The sequence below is a fragment of the Talpa occidentalis genome, unplaced genomic scaffold (assembly GCF_014898055.3).
Source record: "Talpa occidentalis isolate TD23 unplaced genomic scaffold, MPIMG_talOcc4v2.1 talOcc4.9, whole genome shotgun sequence".
Classification (NCBI taxonomy): Eukaryota; Metazoa; Chordata; class Mammalia; order Eulipotyphla; family Talpidae; genus Talpa; species Talpa occidentalis.
Window position 1 is genome coordinate 3,406,234 of NW_023605305.1, and position 19,598 is coordinate 3,425,831.

A 19,598-nucleotide genomic window follows, 5' to 3' on the forward strand; every position below is an offset into this window, starting at 1 on the left:
CAGAGGCATGGGAGACTGAGAGAATTCATCAGAGACAGAGCAGGGAGCAGAACAGGCAGAAGGACCGAAAACACTGCTGAGGGGAGCAGCAGGTGAGACAGGAGAGGTCTGCAGTGCCATGTGGGTATCTCCCTGGCTGGCCGGGGATCAAACGCGCGCTGCAGAGGCTGCGGACAGCTTCACAGCACTGCGCTCAACCCGCTGCCCCACCAGGGAGGCGGGAGAGTTGAGCTTTTGGAACCAGAATCAGATCCTCCATCAGTGGCTGTTGTTAATGAAGGGGAGTCAGAAAATTCACCTCTCCCTTCTTAGGTCTCTGAAGTGATAATTAATTTGACATAAAAAGATTAACGGGAGGAAAACTTACACATTTGTTGAATGTAAATAAGTTTTACTTGAATTGGAAGCCTTCATAAGGAAATGACCCAGAGAAGTAGCAGAACCTAAACATTTATGTACTGGGTTGGACAGAGAGAGGCAATCGTGTAATGGTGTGTACAATAAAATGGGACAGACTGAAGGAAGACACGTTCTCTTTGTACAAATTCTTTCAGCCTCAACTACCTCTCTGGCGATAAGAATATTCTTTCCTCCTGGCATAAAAAGAACATTTTCTACATGATAGTTTCACTTTCTGCTTCCAGGAAGAAAAAATTGGGAGAGTGCCTTCCAAATGCTTTTTTTTTTTTTTTTTGGTGGGACCCTCGCTGGTGGCTGGGGATCGAGCTGGCGCTGCAGAGGATGCGGGCAGCCTCACAACCCAGCGCTCAACCTCTGCGCCACCAGGCGAGGCCCGCTTTCCAAATGCTTTTAAATCAAAATAATCAATGTGCTGAAATGCATATTTGGAGGTGATATGTCCTGAACCCCTTCACTGACATTATCAACACCTCCACTGTGGGGATGTGAGCCTGAGTGGGGGCAGCTTCTCACTAAATGTTGCGAATGCTGCAAGAAGCTGACAAGTTTAAGCTTCCTAAAAACAGGGAGACAGGGAGAGTCTCTCAGTTTGTACTTCCCACAGTGCATTAAGACTTGTCAGATGTTGATTTAAAATGTAGTGGTGGATGGTCTTGCTCCTAGGTGTCCGCACTGCCCACAGAGCGATGTTTTTTTTGGGGGGGGAAATGGTTACCTGATGAGATACAGGTCTTGTTACAGGGCAACCCAATATAAAACGGGTTGCCTGACTGTGGGTCCTCACCTGTGCGCTTCAAAGGAACTTAGTAATACTCCACTACAGGCACACACAAAAGGTTAATAAAAGGTTTATTTACAACGGAAGGGGAAATAAGGAAATGTAGAACTCAGGATGAAAAGAGGGAGATAAAGTCTTAATGCGTCCTACCTGATCCGCAGACCTGGAAACCCAATGGAAACCCAATGGCACGCTGAGAGTTGGCCCGGAGCCAAGAGCCCTGAAGCCAAGAGAGCATCCCAAGGCCCACGCGTCTGGTTTTTATACCAACCCTGGCTGCTTAACTCCACCCTCGGGTCCCAGCAACCTTCCCTTTGGTGATGATGGGATTTGTCTTTCCCAGTGTCCTGATGGCTTTGGTCTGGGGTGGGGGTGGAGTCCACAAAGCCTGCATGGAATTAGCTCGGGACATCCTTTCCCCCTAACAGTCTGAGCTTTAAAGTAAAGGAGTGTAATTCGTATTGGTGACTTATTAAGTAACACTGGTGGTGGAGTCTTTGCAGGGTAGAGTATGAGATTTGGCACCAGAATATCTGAACGTGACCAAGACCCTTAGGGCCTTATAGTCATTTTACCCTTCTGGATCTCAACCCCTGCATCTGTGAAATGAAAATTGGATTAGTATCTGCCAGGGAAGCAATATATAAGATCAAAAACCAGTAAATGAGGAATAATAGTACTAGTGTAGTGTTTTAAATGACTGCAATAATTACCAGAAGAAATTATTTAAAGAATTGAAAATAGTTGCTCATGGAGAGTAGGGCTGAGGGGTAGGAAGGACTGAGTCAGTTCTGTTTTCATGAGTCTTATAATGATGTATTGCTGAGCTATTGCCAGGTGAGGAAACTACAGTGACCTGCTTCAGTTTCAGGCACAAGTTGGCTGGGGCAGCTTATTCCGAATTTGTCCCTTCTGAAATTCAGGTTGTGGGGGGTGGGTAGCAGCAACTCCCCTGGGGGAAAGCTCTTCCCTGGGATTGCAAAAGCACCAGAGGGCAAGTGCAATCCTCAGGTCAGTGCTTTTCAAGGCTTTGATTGGTTCAAGATCTTGTCTTTAATATCCCACTAGCCCAAGCCCTGACAAAACCCAAGTCAGGGCTGGGAGTGCCCTCCACTCCTGCTGGAGGATGGGGAAAGAGTCATTCTGAAAAACAATCTAATCTACCATAATAATTGAGTTTTTAAAACTGCATGCAATGTACTCCTTTGATAAAACTAATGCTGACCCGGGCCTCCCCTGGTGGCACAGCGGTTGAGCGCTGGGCTGCGAGGCTGCCCGCAGCCTCTGCAGCAGCGGTTCGTTCCCCGGCTGCTGGCCAGGGTCCCACAAAAAAAAAATAAATAAACAAGCAAATAAATAAATAAATAAAATCTGCCAATCCTGCTAGTCTTTAAAAAAACAAAACAAACAAACAAAAAAAACCTAATGCTGACCCAGATCCATTTCAGATGGCTATGGTGATACAGATGTCTCGGGTATGTCAATTCAGGTTCTCTCTCCCCCCTCTCCCCCCCCACCTCTCTCTCTCTTTCTCTTCCTCTCTTTCTCTCACACACCCACCCACACACTCACACAGCTGAACCATATGACTTGGCATTTTTAGTCTGTCCAGCATGGCTATCTCCTCACAAGTTTACTGTGGGGACAGGCACAAAACAGCCTGTCTCCTTGTGGTTTTCCTTCCATCTTCCTAAGTCCTTCTGTTATAGGACAGGGAGAGGGTCAGCCCAAACCCCGCAAACCTGCCTATTCTACATGGGTTCTGCCATCCGCCGCATCAACACAAAACATAGGAGACTTTAATGGGAAGGAACTTTAATTAAACTAAGAAACAATATAGGTAAGGCAAAGAGTCTAGTTTCTAAATGAAGCATCCAGAGTTACCCGTCCCCTCGGGGGTAAAAGTCCATCCATATGGGATCGGCCCAGAACAAGGCCCCAAGGCCTGCTACAAGTCTAAAGCATCTTCCAGTGGGGACCCACAGAAAAGGGTCAGGAACAACCAGACAAGCCCGGAAGGAAAAGAGCAAAATCAACATCAAGATAAAAGCTGCCATGGTCACCTCCCCACGGGTCTCACCCACATCTGTGTCACCCCGTCCACGACCAAAAGACAAGCACAGTTTCTTCACGTGTCTCTAGGCTCCACGCGCCTCCTCCAGGTCTCCTGGCTCCATCCTGCTTCCTTCCTTCCTCAGTCTCTTCTGCAGCTTCTCCTCTTCCTGCTCAGCTCCACCCTCCCTTGGGTGGGGCAGGGAACCTCCCCCTTTCCTGGGACCACCCTGTTACACTTCCTTGGTTCTTGAAGCACAGGTCTGCCCACTTGCCTCCTCACCCTGCCTTTATCTCCTATTTCCCATTCTCCTTTAAAGCTGAAAAGAGGTGGCTTTTGCCTGCTTCCTTCACAAATAGCCAAAGTTGAAGTCGTTCCAGAACTCCCAAATGCTTTTTTCTTTTTTTTTTTTTTTAAGATTTATTTATTTATACAAGCATTGGGTACAGCCAGAAGCACGGGAGGGTGAGAGAATTCACCAGAGCCAGAGCGGGGAGCAGAGCAGGCAGAAGGACCGAAGTACACTGCTGAGGGGAGCAGTGGGCGCCATGTGGGACCCTCCTCCGGTGGCTGGGGAGCAGCCAGGGATCGAACCGGCGCTACGGAGGCTGCGGGCAGCTTCGCAACCTAGCGCTCAACCGCTGCGCCACTGGAGAGGCCCAAATGCTTTTTTCTTAAAATGCAAAATGATTAAAAGACTTAAAACGCTTGCTTTTGGGGTGCTGCACAAATGAATTTAGTTATAATATAAAGAATTAAATAAAGACCACTATCACCACCATAAGAATCACCTGAGATAGATGGAAGCATCTGTAAACCCACAAAGTAACATGGTATTTCTGGAAAATAAACACGTTTTCAGTATTTAAATGGAAACTTTAATAAAACACTGATGTATTTAAATACTGTCTGGGGCCTCCCTGGTGGCACAAGGGGTTAAGCACCGTACTATGAAGCAAAAACGCAGCCTCTGCAGCATGAGTTCAATTCTCAGCCAGCCAGAGAGAAACCCACATTGCGAAGCAGACCTCTCCTGTTTCACACACTGCTCCCCTCAGCAGTATATTTCAATCAGTCTGCCTGTTCTGTTCCCCACTCTGTCTCTGGTGAATCCTCTCACCACGCCCTCCCCCCCCCCACCCCGCTTCTCTGGCCTGTACCCCAGCTCTTGTATGCATAAATAAATAAATCTTAAAAAAAAAATACTGTCTGATCTTATGTATTACTTGTGAGTCTGTTAAGTGATCCAACTTGTACGGAGTTGCTCTATTTCTCACTTCTGGGAATTGAGGTCTGGCAAGGTAAGTTATTCAGCGCAGTGCTATTCATACAAAACAGGATTGGAAAGAACCTAAGTGTTATCAGTAGGACACCAGTAAGGAAACCAAAGAAACGACGAAACACCCACAAAAGTATACTATCTGGGGAAAAAGGAGGAAGTTCTTCCTAATAGGGAAGAACTTCAAAATATTCCCGTAGGTGGTGGCAGCAGAAGGCGATGTGTAGAGCAGCTTTCTTTCATGAGAAAGAAAATAATACACCCTTGTGTTTGCTTGTTCTTGCATAAGTGCAGGGAGGAGACCCAAGAAACTCAGATCCTTGCCACCTGGAGGGAGTGGGGACGGCAATGGACGGGACAGGATGGGCGCCCCCTGTTCAATGCAACCCTTGCCGTCTTCGTTTTTGAAGCTGGTAGAAATAGTGGCATTTAAAAACTTTACAAAATCAAACTTGAGATTATATGTCAAGAATTAGTTCTTACATCTGGGTGCTCTGCACCGCTCTAATCTTGTGCGTGCAGCAGCGACGTTGGGATCTTTAGAGAAACTACTTCGCACAGGGTCGGGTGGCCGAGCGTGGGGAGGAGAGGCCGGGAAGACCTCGAGGTGCTCCTAGCAAACCGACGGGGGCGCGGGAAGGCGCCCCAGGAAAGAGAACCCCGCAGACAGCGCGGGTGTGAAGGACTCGAGTTCGCGGTCACGCGTGCATCACACGCAGCGCGCCCATGGGCCGTGCACTGGGGCGGGAAGCCTCGCAAGAATAATGCGTGGTCACCGGATTCTCGCGGAGCCGGGCGTCCCAGCCCGCACACCGTCGACACGGAAACACGGGCCGTCCTGCGCCGCTTGTCTGACGTGAGCTCAGCCGGAAGTGACGCAAAGAGATGACGCAAGCATTGTGCGTCTGCGCCGTACAGGAGACGAGAAACCGGCGGCGCGCGTCTGCGCAGTACGAGATTGAAGAGCCGGGCAAGACGGCGCGCATGTGCGCAGAGCGAGACTGAGGACGCGCTTAGGCGGCCGCGTCTGCGCAGTGCGGGCCGCAGGGACCGGCCGGCAGTGCGCGTGCGTGCTCGGGAGCGTCCCCGTTAGTCGTACCGCGCGACTGCTGCTGAGCCGCGCGCGCTCGGCCGCGCGCCGCGTCCGGGGACGAGAGGCTCAGGTCGGGCTCGGGGGAGCACGGCGCCTGCGCGAGCGGGGCTGGGAGAGGGGCGCGGGCTGGCCCCGCCCCCGCCGCGTGGGGGGCGCGCGTGTGCGGCCGCGGAGTCGCGAGCGGGCGCCCTCCCTCTGGGGGGTCGGGGCCCGCGCTCGGCGGCGGCGTTCGGTAACCCCGCCGCGCGGCGCGAGCGCCGGCCCGAGAGCAGGCCCGGCCGGCCCCGCCTCCAGCCGCCGGCGAGGGCCCGGTGCCCGCGGGGCGCGGTGGCCTCGGCGGGGATTCCCGCCCGTCGGCACCCGTCACTCCAGCGTTTAACACCGGTGACCCCCGGGTTTTTAGCGCAGTTATTGGAACTTGAAAAAAATCCCCACTAAAACTCTCACGGGCTCATAGCTGGAGAGTGTGGATTTCATGTTTAGTCCGTAAAGGTCAGTCATTCCTCTTCAGAAGAGGGTTTTTCTTTCTCTAGCCCGGGGTGCGGCGGGCGCGGCCCGGGGCTGGCGTCTCAGTCATCAGACGCCGTTTTCCCCTGTTACGGGAAAGGGCTTTTCAGACCCACACTGGTTAGCAACTTCGGGTGCTTTCCGCTCAGCTGCAGCCGTGAAATTCTCCGTAAAACCAGAGTTGAGAGGCTGCTTTCCCGTCGGGCGTGTTGGCAGCGCGTCCGCGGACACCCTTAGTTGCTCAGCTTGAAAATGTTTCTAAAAATGGACTATTCCTCGAGGGCAGTGAAAGTCTTTTGAATGTCATTTTTTTTTCTTTCCTTTTTTAAGTCTTTAAAAAAGACGACATAATGGCTTCCAAAAGAGCGCTGGTTATCCTGGCGAAAGGCGCGGAGGAGATGGAGACGGTCATCCCGGTGGATGTCATGAGAAGGGCTGGAGTAAGTCCCCGCCGCTTTCCAGCCCGACCCCCGTGAAACGTTTTCTTGGCGCTTTGAAAGCCATTTTGCATAATGTTCAGCGTACTTTGTGCACAGAATACTCCCTAAGAGACTCTGAAACGCCAGTCAGCCGTTTCCCGCCCATATTTAATCTTCGTTACTATTTTGCCGTATTTCTTAGAGACCCGTTTCTTGAACAGATGCTTTTAAGAAGTAATGCAGCAAAGCATTATCAAGCCCCCTTTGTAGGTCTCCCCCACACTGTTCCCGGTGCTGCCTGCTCAGCGATAAGGGCTCTCCTCACGCCGGTGTGTATCTGTGATCCCAGGGGTTCTTGTAGGCAGCGTCAGGCTACAACTCGTTTTGCTTATATGTGTTACAGATCTTCATTTTTTCCATTAATTTTTGCATAGAAGAATTGGGTGTCGGCCAGAGGTGTGGGAGTGAGGAGTCCCCAGAGACACAGTGGGGAAAAGAACAGGCGGATCTACTGAAATACCCTGCTGAGGGGAGCAGCAGGTGAGACAGGAGAGGTCTGCTGTGCCCTGTGGGTCAGCTCCCTGGCCGGGGATCGAACTCAGGCCATAGTAGTGATAGCACTGAGACTCAACCCGTAGGCCACCAGGAAGGCCCTGGTACAGCTTTTTACAAGTTGGCCTGCAGCACGTGTAATATATTGAACACTGAATAGCACTTACTGGGAGCTGTTTAAAGGTGATAGTTCAATTACTGATACAAACTTGTTTAAAACTTAAAACTACCCTGGGCCTCCCTGGTTAAGACACAACCTATGAAGCTGTCTGCAGCTTCTGCAGCACGAGTTCAATCCCCGGCCAGCCAGGGAGCAGCCCACATGGCACGGCAGACCTCTCCTGTCTTGCCTGCTGCTCCCCTCAGCAATGTGTTTCAGCAGTCAGTCTGTTCTGTTCCCCAATCTGTCTCTGGTGAATCCTCTCACCCCTCCCACACCTCTGGCCTGTACCCCAGTTCTTGTATGCATGAATAAATGAATCTTTAAACAAAAAACTTACAACAACCCTATGAGTTAGCCACTGGCACCCTCATTTTGTACAGACACCAAATAATGTGCCCACCCTGTAGAGTTAGTGAGTGGCAGGGCACTCAGACCTGCGCGTCTGGCTCTCATCTGTTAACCCTGCACTTCTCTGGTCCTCTGCACACGTGTTGTGTGCTTAAAATTGCCACCTGGTATCACACTGTGCAAATATACCACCACTCCCTCTTGTGGTGCGTGACCTGCAGTATCGTGCCAGTTGCCTTGTGCCAATATGGGGGAGTTTTTCCAGGATCTCTACCTAAAAGTGGACTTGTTCGGCCAAAGTACAGACCTGGTAGTTGGTGCTACCAGGCGTCATCAAACAGCTCTCCAGAGTTCCAGTGGGTTTCCCGCCAGTGGGGTAGGAAAGGAACATTATTTCCTGTACTAACTGTTGATATTGTTCACTTTGTAAATTTTTGCAAGGTAAAGTAGTATTTCGCTGCTTTAACTTAAGAAAACACCATGAGTTTAAATGTCAATAGGAACTTTGCGAGATGGTTTATTAATAGGATGATCATATAATTTACCACCCAAACCTCAACACTTGGGAAAAGGACACCAGCCAGATAAGAGTGCCAGGACAGCGTCTGCCCCGGACAAACCAGGACAGACCTAGTTGTTAGATATATTTAGCCAGGTTCTCAAGTCAGTATGGTTTTGCAGTGTTTCCTGTCAAGTTATTTCAAAACACAGGGCAGCTGTGAAAATGTTTCTCTAAATTTATGTTTCGGTGTTCTTAAATACCGTGATGGCCTTCTCCTCTTAGATTAAGGTTACCGTTGCGGGACTGTCTGGAAAGGACCCGGTGCAGTGTAGCCGCGATGTGGTCATTTGTCCTGATGCCAGCCTGGAAGATGCCAGAAAACAGGTTCGTTGTCCATGCTTGGAGTTGTTCCTGCCCATGGTTTCTGTATCAGTTTCTCCACACATCTTCCGGCTGCATCTAAGCTGTGTCAGCACAGACTGACTGACTTTAAGAAAGTGCCTTTGTTAGGATCTCTTCCCACTGAAGTAGCCCCAGGGAAGCAGAGGCTTTGCCGCTCCACCCTGTGTGACGTGGAGCTTGGCGGCTGATACCATGTGTGCTCAGTAAGTGGCTGCCTGGAGGGGGCACTGGCCTTCGGGCCTGCCCAGGCAGCCTGGTCTCCCACCACGTATGGGCGGTATGTATGCACCTGCACCTGCACACTTAGACACGCGTGTTCTTTTTATAAGGGTGAGCTCGGCTGAGCCTGCAGTTCATGTCACCACAGGTGCATTTCCCGCACTTTTTGCTACTTAGGACAAGATACACCCTCATTGTTAGTGACTCTTTACGAACAGTTACTGACTCCTCACGAATAGTTTCTTGTGGAGTTGCTTGTGTACATCCAGTACTGGGCTGTCACTGCAAAGCACATTTCGGATGAAATGTTTTCACTTTACTGTTATATTTTTTTAACTGTTACAGGGACCTTATGATGTGGTGGTTCTGCCTGGAGGTAACTTGGGCGCACAGAATTTATGTGAGGTAAAGACTCCACAGAGAAGGGATTTCACCTTTGTGTTTTATTTTGTTACTCATATACTTCAGGGAGGAGGCTGTGAATGAAATAAGAACAAGAAATAAGAGCAGGTGAAGTTGGGCCTCCCTGGTGGCTCAGGCAGTTGAGCACAGCGCTGTGAAGCTGTCCGCAGCCTCTGCAGTGCCAGTTCGATCCCTGCCGGCCTTGGAGCAACCCACATGGCAAGCAGACCTCTCCTGTCTCGCCTGCTGCTCCCCTCAGCAGTGTATTTCGTCAGTCTGCCTGTTCTGTTCCCCGCTCTGTCTCTGGTGAATCCTCTTACCCTCCCATGCATCTGGCCTGTACCCCGGCTCTTGTATAAATAAAATAAATTTTTAAATAAAAAAAGAGCAGGTGAAGTTAATGAGGTGCTCAGCATGTGGTTTATAAACGTAGTTTACATCTCGTGCTAGAAAGTGTTTATTGTTTGTGGGGGCTTTTTTTAACATAGAAGAACTGGGGTGCAGGCCAGAGGTGCAGGGGGGTGAGAGGATTCCCCAGAGACAGTGGGGAGCAGAACAGGTGGATTCACTAAAATACACCGCTGAGGGGAGCAGCAGCGAGACAAGAGAGGTCTGCTGTGCCCTTTGGATCAGCTCCCTGGCTGGGGATCGAATGCAGGCCGCAGCCGTGATAGCACTGAGACTTGAAACCCTAGGCCACCAGGGAGGCCCTAGAAAGTAATTCCAGAATCATAAGTATATTTTAAGCAAGGACCTCTTGCTTTTCTCATTAAAAAAAACCTTTTAACTATGGGTGTAAGCTGAGTTGGTGAGACAATTACTAATGAACAGATTGGGTGAATCTAGTCTGAATGTAAGATGAGTTATATTCCCTCTTGGCAGCAACAGTATAATCTAATTTTGTTTTGTGAAGTGTTAATGTAGGAAAATAAGAGATTGTCTCTTCAACAGTCAGGGTGGGTTGCAGGCAACTTGGGCTGCCACCTCGAATGGAAAATGGCTCCAGAAGCAACCACTGCTTTTCATTGGAAGTGTTAGGTGAGGAGCCAGTGCAGGAGGAGGGAGGCAGGAGAGGGCGGGCAAACAGAAGCTGGACAGCCGGTCGAATCAGATTTTGGACAGTTTCCCTCTGGACTCTGTTCCCCAGCTGCCGGGTGCAAACACCACAGTCCGTGCCCCTCTGTTTCTCCCTGGGGTTCAGGTGGCAAGGGTCGGTGCCCCCAAGGGAGACGGCGTCTCTCGCCTCATCTTTCACCCGCCCTAGGGAAAGGAGGCCTTTGCCTTAGAACAGAAGCCTTGCCTGGGTTTAAGGACGTCGAATCATTCTGAATTCCCCGGTCTTCATACTGATAATGTATAAGTCCTGTTGAAAGGTGGGGTGGGAGCCTGGGTGCAGTGAAAATCACATCCTGCCCAGGTTCCTTGCCTGAGGCTGGCCTGCGGCTTGGCGAGAGCTTGACATGTGTTGTTTTCCTCGCTAGTCGGCCGTGGTGAAGGAGATCCTGAAGGAGCAGGAGAGCAGGAAGGGCCTCATCGCTGCCATCTGCGCAGGTAACTCCCTCACCGTGTCCAGCGTGCGCTGGGGTTTTCTTCAGAAGGCTTGTGATGGAGGCTCTCTGGCTTCCACGTTTTCTTCCAGAGACACTTCCCTGCTTACGGTGTGGAGGGCGTCTGTGTCGCGTATTTAGTTGCGTGGCATGAAGTTGGCGTCATTTCAGAAAAGAGGACATGGTGCTGTTTCCCGCCCTCTCTGCCTTTGCGTTCTGCGGACAGCGTGTGTCCCACGTGTGGTTGGCCTCGGAGGGAACAGGGCCCTCTGGGAGTCAGCACACAGCGCGTTACAGTGGGTCTTGGTGCCGGAAAGTGCTCCTGCCTGCGCGCCACCCGCAGGCCTCAGCAGATGGACGTGATGCTCTCGCCAGTGACCGCCTGCAGCTGCGAGGCCCAGGGAGCCCACTGAGCCTGGCGGGGGGCACTCGGTCGTGGGGACTGTGGCTCCTCTGCGGAATTCAGAACAGGGCGCTCTCCTGAGGCCCTGTGTCTTTGAAGCCTAGAGGGTGTCGCTCCTGATACCATTTTTAAGCCGTTCCTGCTCTGCTGGCAGGTGCTGCTCTGCCCGCTTGCGTTTTTTCCAGTTTGACGTGGGCCAGCGTGGGCCTTGCTGTAGTCTTTAGTGAATGTCGACAGAGTGACGGGTGGATGGAGGGCTTGGTGAGATGCCACGTTGCTGTTTTGTTCGGGACAGTAGGCTTTTTAAGGAGCAGCAGCTGGAGCCCTGGGGACCCTGCTTAGGACAGTGCTTATCAGGGCTCTCTGGAGGGGTCGCTGGGTCAGACTGTGTTTGCCTTTTTCATTCTCGTCCTTACAGGAGCAGCCTCGGTGGTGAGGCGGTCGCCTGAGCCTGGCATGCTCCTATAGTCTCATGCTCTGCGTGTTTCCCAGTTTGAACCACATAACCCGTGTGACCCACATAAAAACTGAAGGGGGCCTGCGGATGGGGGAGGACGCAGAGGCCACCACAGGGGCAGGCCCGACCTTGGGTGGCAGTTAGCACCGGCCCCTCAACCTGCCCTAGGCAGGGGCCTGTCCCTGCCTGGGGCATTGTGGCCTGAGCAACAGCCCTGTGGGGAAGCCCTGGGACCTGTTGGGGTGTCTTAAGGATGTGGGCTGCGTTCCCTTCTGGTGCTGAAAGCAACACCCTGTTGTCACCCTGTGTCTCTGAGGTTGTGTGTTGCTGGCCTCTTCTGTTCTGTGCTCGGGCCACTTGTCGAGGGCTTCAGCCTTCTCATCCAGGCAGCGTAGGCCGAGCACGCTGCCAAGGGTCCTGCCCCGATCGGGGCTCTGCAGGAGCAGCATGGCCTGACCGACGTGGCTTGTAACGGATGTGAGATGAGAGTCACGGCAACAGAACGGGCAGAGGCCTGAGAGGCCCGGTGTTCCAGATCAGATGGAACACGGATGATCCCTGACTGCTGCAGTTAGGAGCTGGGAGCTGTCTGCTGTCCTGAGAGAACGTTGTCTGGCTCCCGTGTGGGGTGACGGAGATGAGAGACAGAAGCTGAAGGGAAACCCCCTTGAGAAGAAAATGAAATGAGATTCACTTCGATGGTGGGGGAGCCCGGAGGCTGAATGGTGGGGTGCTCTGGCCTAGGGATGAAGTAGCCCGGGCCCTGGAGGTGGGGGCTGGCCTGCTGTGCTCTCTGTAAGTGGCCACACGGTGGCACTGTTGACTCTGTCCTTAGGCTGCCCGGGAGCCTGCCCATGGCGCCCTCTGCTCCCTGCTGCCGACTCAGCAGCATTTCCTCCATCAGGATTTCAAGTAATAGGGGTCGTTCCATAGCGCCTCTAATTTTCCAGATAGGATCCCGAAGCCGCCGAGAGCATTTATGAGTTTCCCATGCTAAGTCAGATGCCGGTGAATTCCTGCTGCCCACTGTCTCTTCGGCTTATCAAGGCCGCCGTAGGCAGCAGTTTCATCGCTGAAGGGCACAGGCTAAGAATTCCTGTGTCGTCATTCACTGCATGATCGTCTCTTAAGGTTTGCTTTCAAATGCAACGGAGATTGTTACTTCTTACTTTTTACAGTTTTACAAAATGAGGATTAAAGATAATTGATCAGGGCCTCCCTGGTGAGGCAGGGGGTTAAGACACAACCTGTGAAGCTGTCCGCAGCCACTGCAGCACGAGTTCCATCCCCGGCCAGGGAGCAGCCCACATGGCGCAGCAGACCTCTCCTGTCTCCCCACTGCTCCCCTCAGCCGTGGATTTCAGTAGATCCGCCTGTTCTGCCCCCACTCTGTCTCTGGTGAATCCTCTCACATCCCACACCTCTGACCTAGTACTCCAGTTCTTGTATGCATAAATAAATAAATAAAAATTATTAATCTCTTCAAATAAAACTTAAATGATAGCTGTTCAGTTTTAGAGATGTAAAACATAAGGTGGAGAGAGACAGTAAGTGTGCTCGAGACTTTTGATTTCAGGAGATCATTGAGGGCCTGGTGTGAAGCTGACCCTGGCAGAGGTGGGAGCTGCTGTCCTTGTGTATTACTGTTTGACCTTCCAGATGGTCGTAGCTGAGAAACCTGCTGAGGTTTTATAAAGCTGCTTTCTCTTTGGGCTTATGTTGATCAGTGAAAGCTCAGGGAGAGAAGTGCTCGGACTGAAGCGCGAGAGAGCAGGCCTGCTGTGGGGTGTTGGGCCACGTCCCTTAAAATCTAGGGCAAGGTAGTGTTGCGATGCTCGTCTCTCTGGGTGTGACAGGAGGCCTTCGTGTTTTTCTGGGGCTTATGGAGAAAAGGTAGAATAGCTGCTTTAAGAAGTGTTTTAAAGACTTGTTTTTGTGTAGAAGAACTGGGGTGTAAGCCAGAGGTATGGGGGTGAGAGGATTCACCAGAAACAGTGGAGAGAAGAACAGGCAGCTCCATTGAGATCCACTGCTGAGGGGAGCAGCGGGGAGACAGGAGACTCTGCTGCGCCCTGTGGGTAGCTCCCTGGCCGGACATCGAAACCAGGCTGCAGCAGTGATAGTGCTAATAAGACTTAACCCCTAGGCCACCAGGGAGGCCCTAAGAAGTGTTTTAAGATAACAAGGTAACAAAGGTATAGAACTGGCTCGGTTTTAACCCTTCAAGACCCTTGCGGATAAACAGTCGTGATCCTTAAATGTCTGTAGTGGACTGGGGTGCTGTCTCCCTTGTGCAGACGCCCTGGGCGCCCTCAGGGCGGGGTGGGGTCCTCTTCATTTGACAGTCCCACCCTGGCGTGTCTACATGGACAGTGGGGTGGCCTGTGCTCATTTTTCCTTTGCAATGAGAGAAATTTAGGTCTTGAAGTAACAAGTCCAGACATCTGGAGGGTGCCAGAGTGAGATGAGGAGCATGCCCTGTGGTGCCGTCCTTGGGCCCCCGGCACCTGCTGCCTGTGTTGCAAAGGCCGAGGTTGGTGCTCGTCGGGCGTCAGGTAGATCTCTGTGGTTGCGAAGCAGCAAGCTTGGGCACCTTTGCCAGGTGTGCTCAGCAGAGGGGCTGTTATGGACACACTTTACCTCTTGCACTAGGAAGTGCTTCGTTTCAGAATCCTCAGTGCATTTTAGAGACGGCCTTGTGCTTTTGAAGAATCCCTCTGCCGTTGCAGTTTTTAAAATGGGCTTTTCTGTCTACTCTAATTTTTTAATCTTGCTTTTCAGGTCCTACGGCCCTGTTGGCTCATGAAATAGGTTTTGGAAGCAAAGTGACAACACACCCCCTTGCTAAGGACAGAATGCTGAATGGAAGTAAGTCTCGGCTCGGGTCTCAGTGTGCAGGCAGACCTTGTCCCCAGGCTGTGCCTTCTCAGCGTTGGCCGCCGGCGCGATCCGGCGCAGAGGTTGCCTGTGGCGGGCCCTGCTGGCTGTGCAGGCGCTTTCGGGGGCGATGGAGCTGAGCGTGGGACGGCCGGTGTCTGAGTGCATGGCCCGGCCAAGGCCACCGGCTGTCACAGATCCAAAGTGGTTACAAAATGTGGTTTAACTCTATAGTATTTCTAGTAAATACTCGGCCAGCAGCCTGGGGCAGGGTATCTTTTAAACCTTTTCAAGGGTAAATTTTAAACCTTGACAGCAGTTTCAGAAAGTGCCCTTTGCCCACAGTCCAGTGTAAAATGGGCGCAGCTCTTGTCCAGGGAGCGGCTGAGTGGCAGCCCTGTCTGCGCTGGTGACACGTTGCTTTTGTATATGTCAGCTCGACATTTAATTCTTGTTTATATTTCTGTTCCGAGGGAGTGAAGTAAAAAAATAAATGTTTCTCTTCTTTTTATCTCTCCCATCCCTTTTCTGTTTTCAGAGGTAACTTCTGTTAAAGTTATCTCTAGAATTTTCTCTGCACGTGCTCATTATCCTTTGTAGTTTAATATTTTTATTCAGGTGAGAGCTACTAAATACATTGTTCTGCGCCTTTTTTAAAATCGAACATTGTATGTGTGTGTATATATATATATATATATTTTGTGATTTAGCAAATACTTCTTTATTCTATTGTTTGTTGTTTGGAGGCGATAAAGGCAGCGTGACCTTGCCTCTGTCCTTCAGGAGTTAGTGGCCTGCAGACACACAGACATCAGATGTAGAGATACGAGGCTGTCTAATCAGCAGCAAAGCAATATGGCCAAGAGCCTGCCTGCACTGCCACGTAATGCTCTGTGCTCTTCAGCAGCAGCTACTGCTTCTCGGCCTGGTGGTGAGAGCCCTGGTGAGGGGGCGCGTTTGTCAGCTGAGGGAGGGTGCGGGAGGACCCCACCTCTCCCCCTGAGCACGTGCAGCAGGGAGAGACCCGGGACTTTCCAGGAGGAAAACTCACTCATATCCTATCAGGGAAAATCACATCAGGTCACTGAAGAGAACTAGGAATTGCCAGTTAGAGGCCAGAGAGGAGTTGCAGCCGGTGCTCAGTCGGTGAGGAAGCAGCAGCCATCTCAGTGTAAACCCTCAACCCCCCGGGTACCGGTAAATAGACAAAACCAGAAAACAAGAGATCCAAAAGCGATTGACAGACACTTGGTGTTTTCTCTCATCTTTGTCCTGCTCTGGCTCATTCTGAACCTGAACACCAAGCAGGGCAGCAAGTGTCCACTGTGTCCTTTCTGCCCTTGGGTCTGCCCCTCTGTGCAGCGCTGCCCAGCCAGCCTGGGGCGGCCCGGGGAGGGCGCCGGGCGGGGTGTGCAGGTGGCTTTCCTTGTTAAAATGGTGTTTTCCTCTTACAAACCGTTGCACGCGCGCATATCTGGATTCCTTTTTTAGTATTTTTTAAAATAAATACAATTTTTCATGACATTGTATTTTAAAAAATCAACAGACTTAATTCTTAGAGCAGTTTCAGTTTACAACTAAATTAGTCACTGGAAGATACGAAGTTGTCAACAAAACTGTCTGGGTGGAAATGTTTTTTTTTTCCTTTGAGCGGAGTCCAGCTTGCTCCCGGGCACGTTGAAAGGCAGGGAACTTAATTTACTTTGAGCACATGGTGAGATTTTAGAGGTTTTGAAGGAACTGGAAAGAACAGAATCGGCTTTCCCCTCTGCAGCTACCTGGCGCAGTTCTGCTCGAGATCCTTCAGCGTCTGAAGTGCCTGTGTCGTTGCTGTCTTCTTGCAATGCCTCGGCCAGGTTGAGGTTGCTCAGGAAACGTGAAAGAGCAGATGCCCTCAGGAACCAGCTCACAGTGTGTTCACAAGCCTCGTAGGGCCGAGACAGGCTCAGGAGGCCAGGCCATTGCTAGGCCCAGGCAGCCGGGTCCTCTGCCTGCGGGGCTCGGCCAGGCTCGCGCACGTGTTTGTCACTAGGTGTCATGCGTCGCCAGCCAGTCCTATCTAGAAGAAAACAAGTTTGAAAGTTCTGTTCCACCAGGATCCTGAGAAGGGGCCGTGATGGCTTCCTGGGGTCTCCCCGCCCAGGCGCTCCTGCGTGTGTACCAGAGATAGCATGAGGGTTACTCAGGGGGTGCAGTCTGGGGTGCAGGTTTTCATTTCTCAGGGTTTTTTTTCTCAGTGCTCATTTGCGGGTTGCTTCCGTGACCCTGGAATGCCTGCAGGTCACACAGGTGAGCCGTAGGGGAGTGGACTGCGTGGTGCGGCTGTCCTCAGGCACCCCCACTCACTGCTGCTAGCCAGGTTCCCCACAGCTCAGTTCCCTCCCCTGTCCCCCAAGGATCTCAGTAGCACCCCTGGCAGGCTGGTGGACAGGCTCGGTGAGTTCGTCCACGTCCCACACCATGAATGCAGCCTGGCCCCGAGCCCAGGCCGGAGGAAGGTGAGCTGCTGAGCGTCCCGCACTCGCGGGGGCCAGCCAGGCCCAGGCTGCCCTAACCACAGCCGTGAGGCGGTGCCTTGGTCTAGTTGGATCTCTCCAGTGGGCTGGCGGGTGGGTGCCGCCCCTCTCTGCATGAAAGTGAGGCTCAGATTGAGAGGCTGCTGAGTAGCAGACCTGGGGTTCGAACTTGAGCAGTGGGCTCTCTGCCAGGAAAACGGCCTCAGGGTGCTGGCCCCTTGGGCACATCTCCCCCCTTGCTTTTCCTTCCCGGCTTCCAGGATTTTGCTTCAAGTTAAAAAGCCCTCCCGCCCGCGCGGCCCTGGTCCCGTGCGTCAGCAGGGGGAGCCTGCGTGCCCCCCAGGCCGGCTTGTGTCTGCTCGCCGGTGCCACCAGGCGGCGGTGGCCCATCGCGCAGCGCCTCTGCTCTTGGCCTTGGCAGGGGAAAGAACCAGGGAACCTGGAAACATCCCTAACCTGTTTCAGCTGTTTGCGGTATTTTACCCACAAAGATGGCGAAGTGGGCCGCTTGGCACCGCCTCCGCGCCGGCAGCTGCTGCTCGCGGCCAGCCAGCCGGGTCTCTCGCTGAGCAGGAACATGACCTTGGCTGTGCAGGCCTCCCCCACGGCCCAGACACCCCCTGCCCCTGGACAGCAGTGCCGCTTGGAAGTGCTCGGTGCTTCATTCAGTCACCCCGCCGGGGACCTGAGCTCTGCTGGAGACGGAGACCCGAGTCACCGCTGTCATGAGTCGCGTTGGGAGCACGCGAGGGGCCTGTGCCGCTGGTCCGCGCGGCGGTGGTCGTGGAGGGGCTTCTGTTCTGTCCCGAGCAGCCGTTTCCCCAGGCTCCGGGAGCAGAGAACAGGGAGGTCTGTTGGGTGGGGGGGTGCTTCTCTGAAGGCGAATAGAGGGAAGACGCTGCTGCTTACATTTGCAAAAGCCTCGCTGGGTGGAGCTGTCCCTGACAGGAAAGTGACTCCTTCCTGCCCGGAGGCCTCTGCCTCCTCCCCTCGGGCTGTGCTGCCTGGCCTGGGGCGCTTAGTGGCCCCACTCTGCCACAGTGGGTGGGCTCTCCTTCAGTGCCCTTCACGCCCCGCCCTTCCCCCTGCGCTGGGAGCACAGGGAAGAGAAGTTCCCGCACCCTTCTGAGTTCCTGGCTGAGGTCCCTGCGGCATCATTTTGACAGAATGAGAGAGAAAGCAAAAGAAGTTTATTAACGTGTCCACGTCACGTACACACGGAGAGCCCCAGGGTCAGCGAGTGTCGAGGCGCAGGCTCTGAGCCCCATTTAACCCGGCCAGGGGTGAAGACTCGGGGGAGAGGGATGTCCTCGGGAAGGACGGGAGGAGCGATGGGGGGTGACGCGGTGTCTGGGTGCGGCGGCCGCTTCTGGGCTGCCCTCCCGTGACCCCAGGCCGCCCTCGGTTGGCGAAGCGAGTCCCTGTCGAAGACCCGTCCCCGGGCAGGTCAGGGGAGTCCAGGAGGACCCCCGTGTGCTGGCCGCTTCTCCCACCCGAGCTCAGTCATGTGTGTCTGGGGTGCCTGTTCTGACACTGGAGCAGGAACCTGCTGTCGTGGAAACGCCAGCGGCCATCACCCGACACTCAGGTAGTTTCTTCCATAGCAACCGTTTCTTCCTCCTGCGCCCAGCAGCGTCTAGTATTGTCGCTTCCGAGCTGTCCCCGAGGAGCTTGGCCTGGTGCGTGGTTGCGAAGCGCTGGCTGCGGTGTTGTGCGGTGACGCGGCGACAGCTGTGGAGCCACTGTGCAGCCGCCTGGCGTGGCCCAGCAGGGTGTCACCCTTTGTATTTTTCTTTGAAGGTCATTACAGCTACTCGGAGAATCGCGTGGAGAAGGACGGCCTGATCCTCACCAGCCGTGGGCCCGGGACCAGCTTCGAGTTCGCGCTGGCCATCGTCGAGGCGCTGAGCGGCAAGGAGGTGGCCGCGCAGGTCAAGGCGCCGCTTGTCCTGAGGGATTAGCGCCGATGGTCCTGTCAGGAGAGGCTGCCAGGCCCTCGCGTGGCCGTGCCCCCGGCGTGGCGGAGGGTGTGCCTCGGGGAGGTGTCTGCCCAGCCACGCCGCATCCTCCCACACGCGTGTCCCCACATTTCTGAGCCTGACTGCAGAATAAACAGGCCACTTAGCAAACTGCCGCCCGTTCTTGCGTGAAAGCAGGTCCCTCGTCAGCTTCCCTGGCGCCTGAGCGGCCGAAGTAGTTGCCGAAGCCCAGCGCAGCGGACGCGTCCTACGCGCAAGGGCGAGATCAGGAGCCGAGGCGGGGGCTGTGGTTGCTCGGCGCGCGTTACCTGTGTCTTTCACGTGCTATTAAACACTAGTGAAGCGGCTGCCGTGGTGAATTCTGTCAACCAGCTCCTCGCTGCACACAGGGCTCAGGGAATCAAACTTTCCAAGGCTGGCGAAGCCTCTGCTCCCCCCAGGCGACCAGCCAGCTGTCCCCCCACTGCTGTGGGGGGTTGGGGGTGTGTGGTGGGGGTAGCCATTGGCCTCATACCTGTGACCGTGGGACCCAGGGGGGACCCTCGGCCAGTGAGACTCACTCTGGGCCCCGTCACGCCTCCTGCTGTCCTGTGCTGGGCACCCGGGAGTTGAGGGGGAGACCTGGCGCTGCCGGCAGCCACGTCGGCACCAAGAGAGGCGCCCACACAGAGGTCGCTGAGAA

The 19,598-nt window shown here is 53.4% G+C and overlaps 1 protein-coding gene across 3 annotated transcripts in view; it reads left to right on the forward strand.

Annotated features, from left to right (window-relative positions):
• The window catches only part of PARK7 (Parkinsonism associated deglycase), a 54,600-nt gene extending 35,306 nt beyond the window's left edge, over positions 1 to 19,294 (forward strand). Inside the window, exons 1-7 of one of the 3 annotated variants that reach the window (XM_037499316.2) lie at positions 5,666 to 5,693; positions 6,461 to 6,570; positions 8,397 to 8,498; positions 9,081 to 9,140; positions 10,619 to 10,688; positions 14,326 to 14,412; positions 18,738 to 19,294. In XM_037499316.2, the coding sequence (XP_037355213.1) occupies positions 6,481 to 6,570; positions 8,397 to 8,498; positions 9,081 to 9,140; positions 10,619 to 10,688; positions 14,326 to 14,412; positions 18,738 to 18,898 (570 nt within the window). In that variant the 5' untranslated portion in view covers positions 5,666 to 5,693; positions 6,461 to 6,480 and the 3' untranslated portion in view covers positions 18,899 to 19,294. Of the gene's footprint in view, positions 1 to 5,665; positions 5,694 to 5,943; positions 6,116 to 6,460; positions 6,571 to 8,396; positions 8,499 to 9,080; positions 9,141 to 10,618; positions 10,689 to 14,325; positions 14,413 to 18,737 lie in introns of those variants that run through there. The other 2 variants (XM_037499317.2, XM_054690808.1) reach the window with 2 other exon arrangements.
• Positions 19,295 to 19,598: the final 304 nt, after the last annotated feature.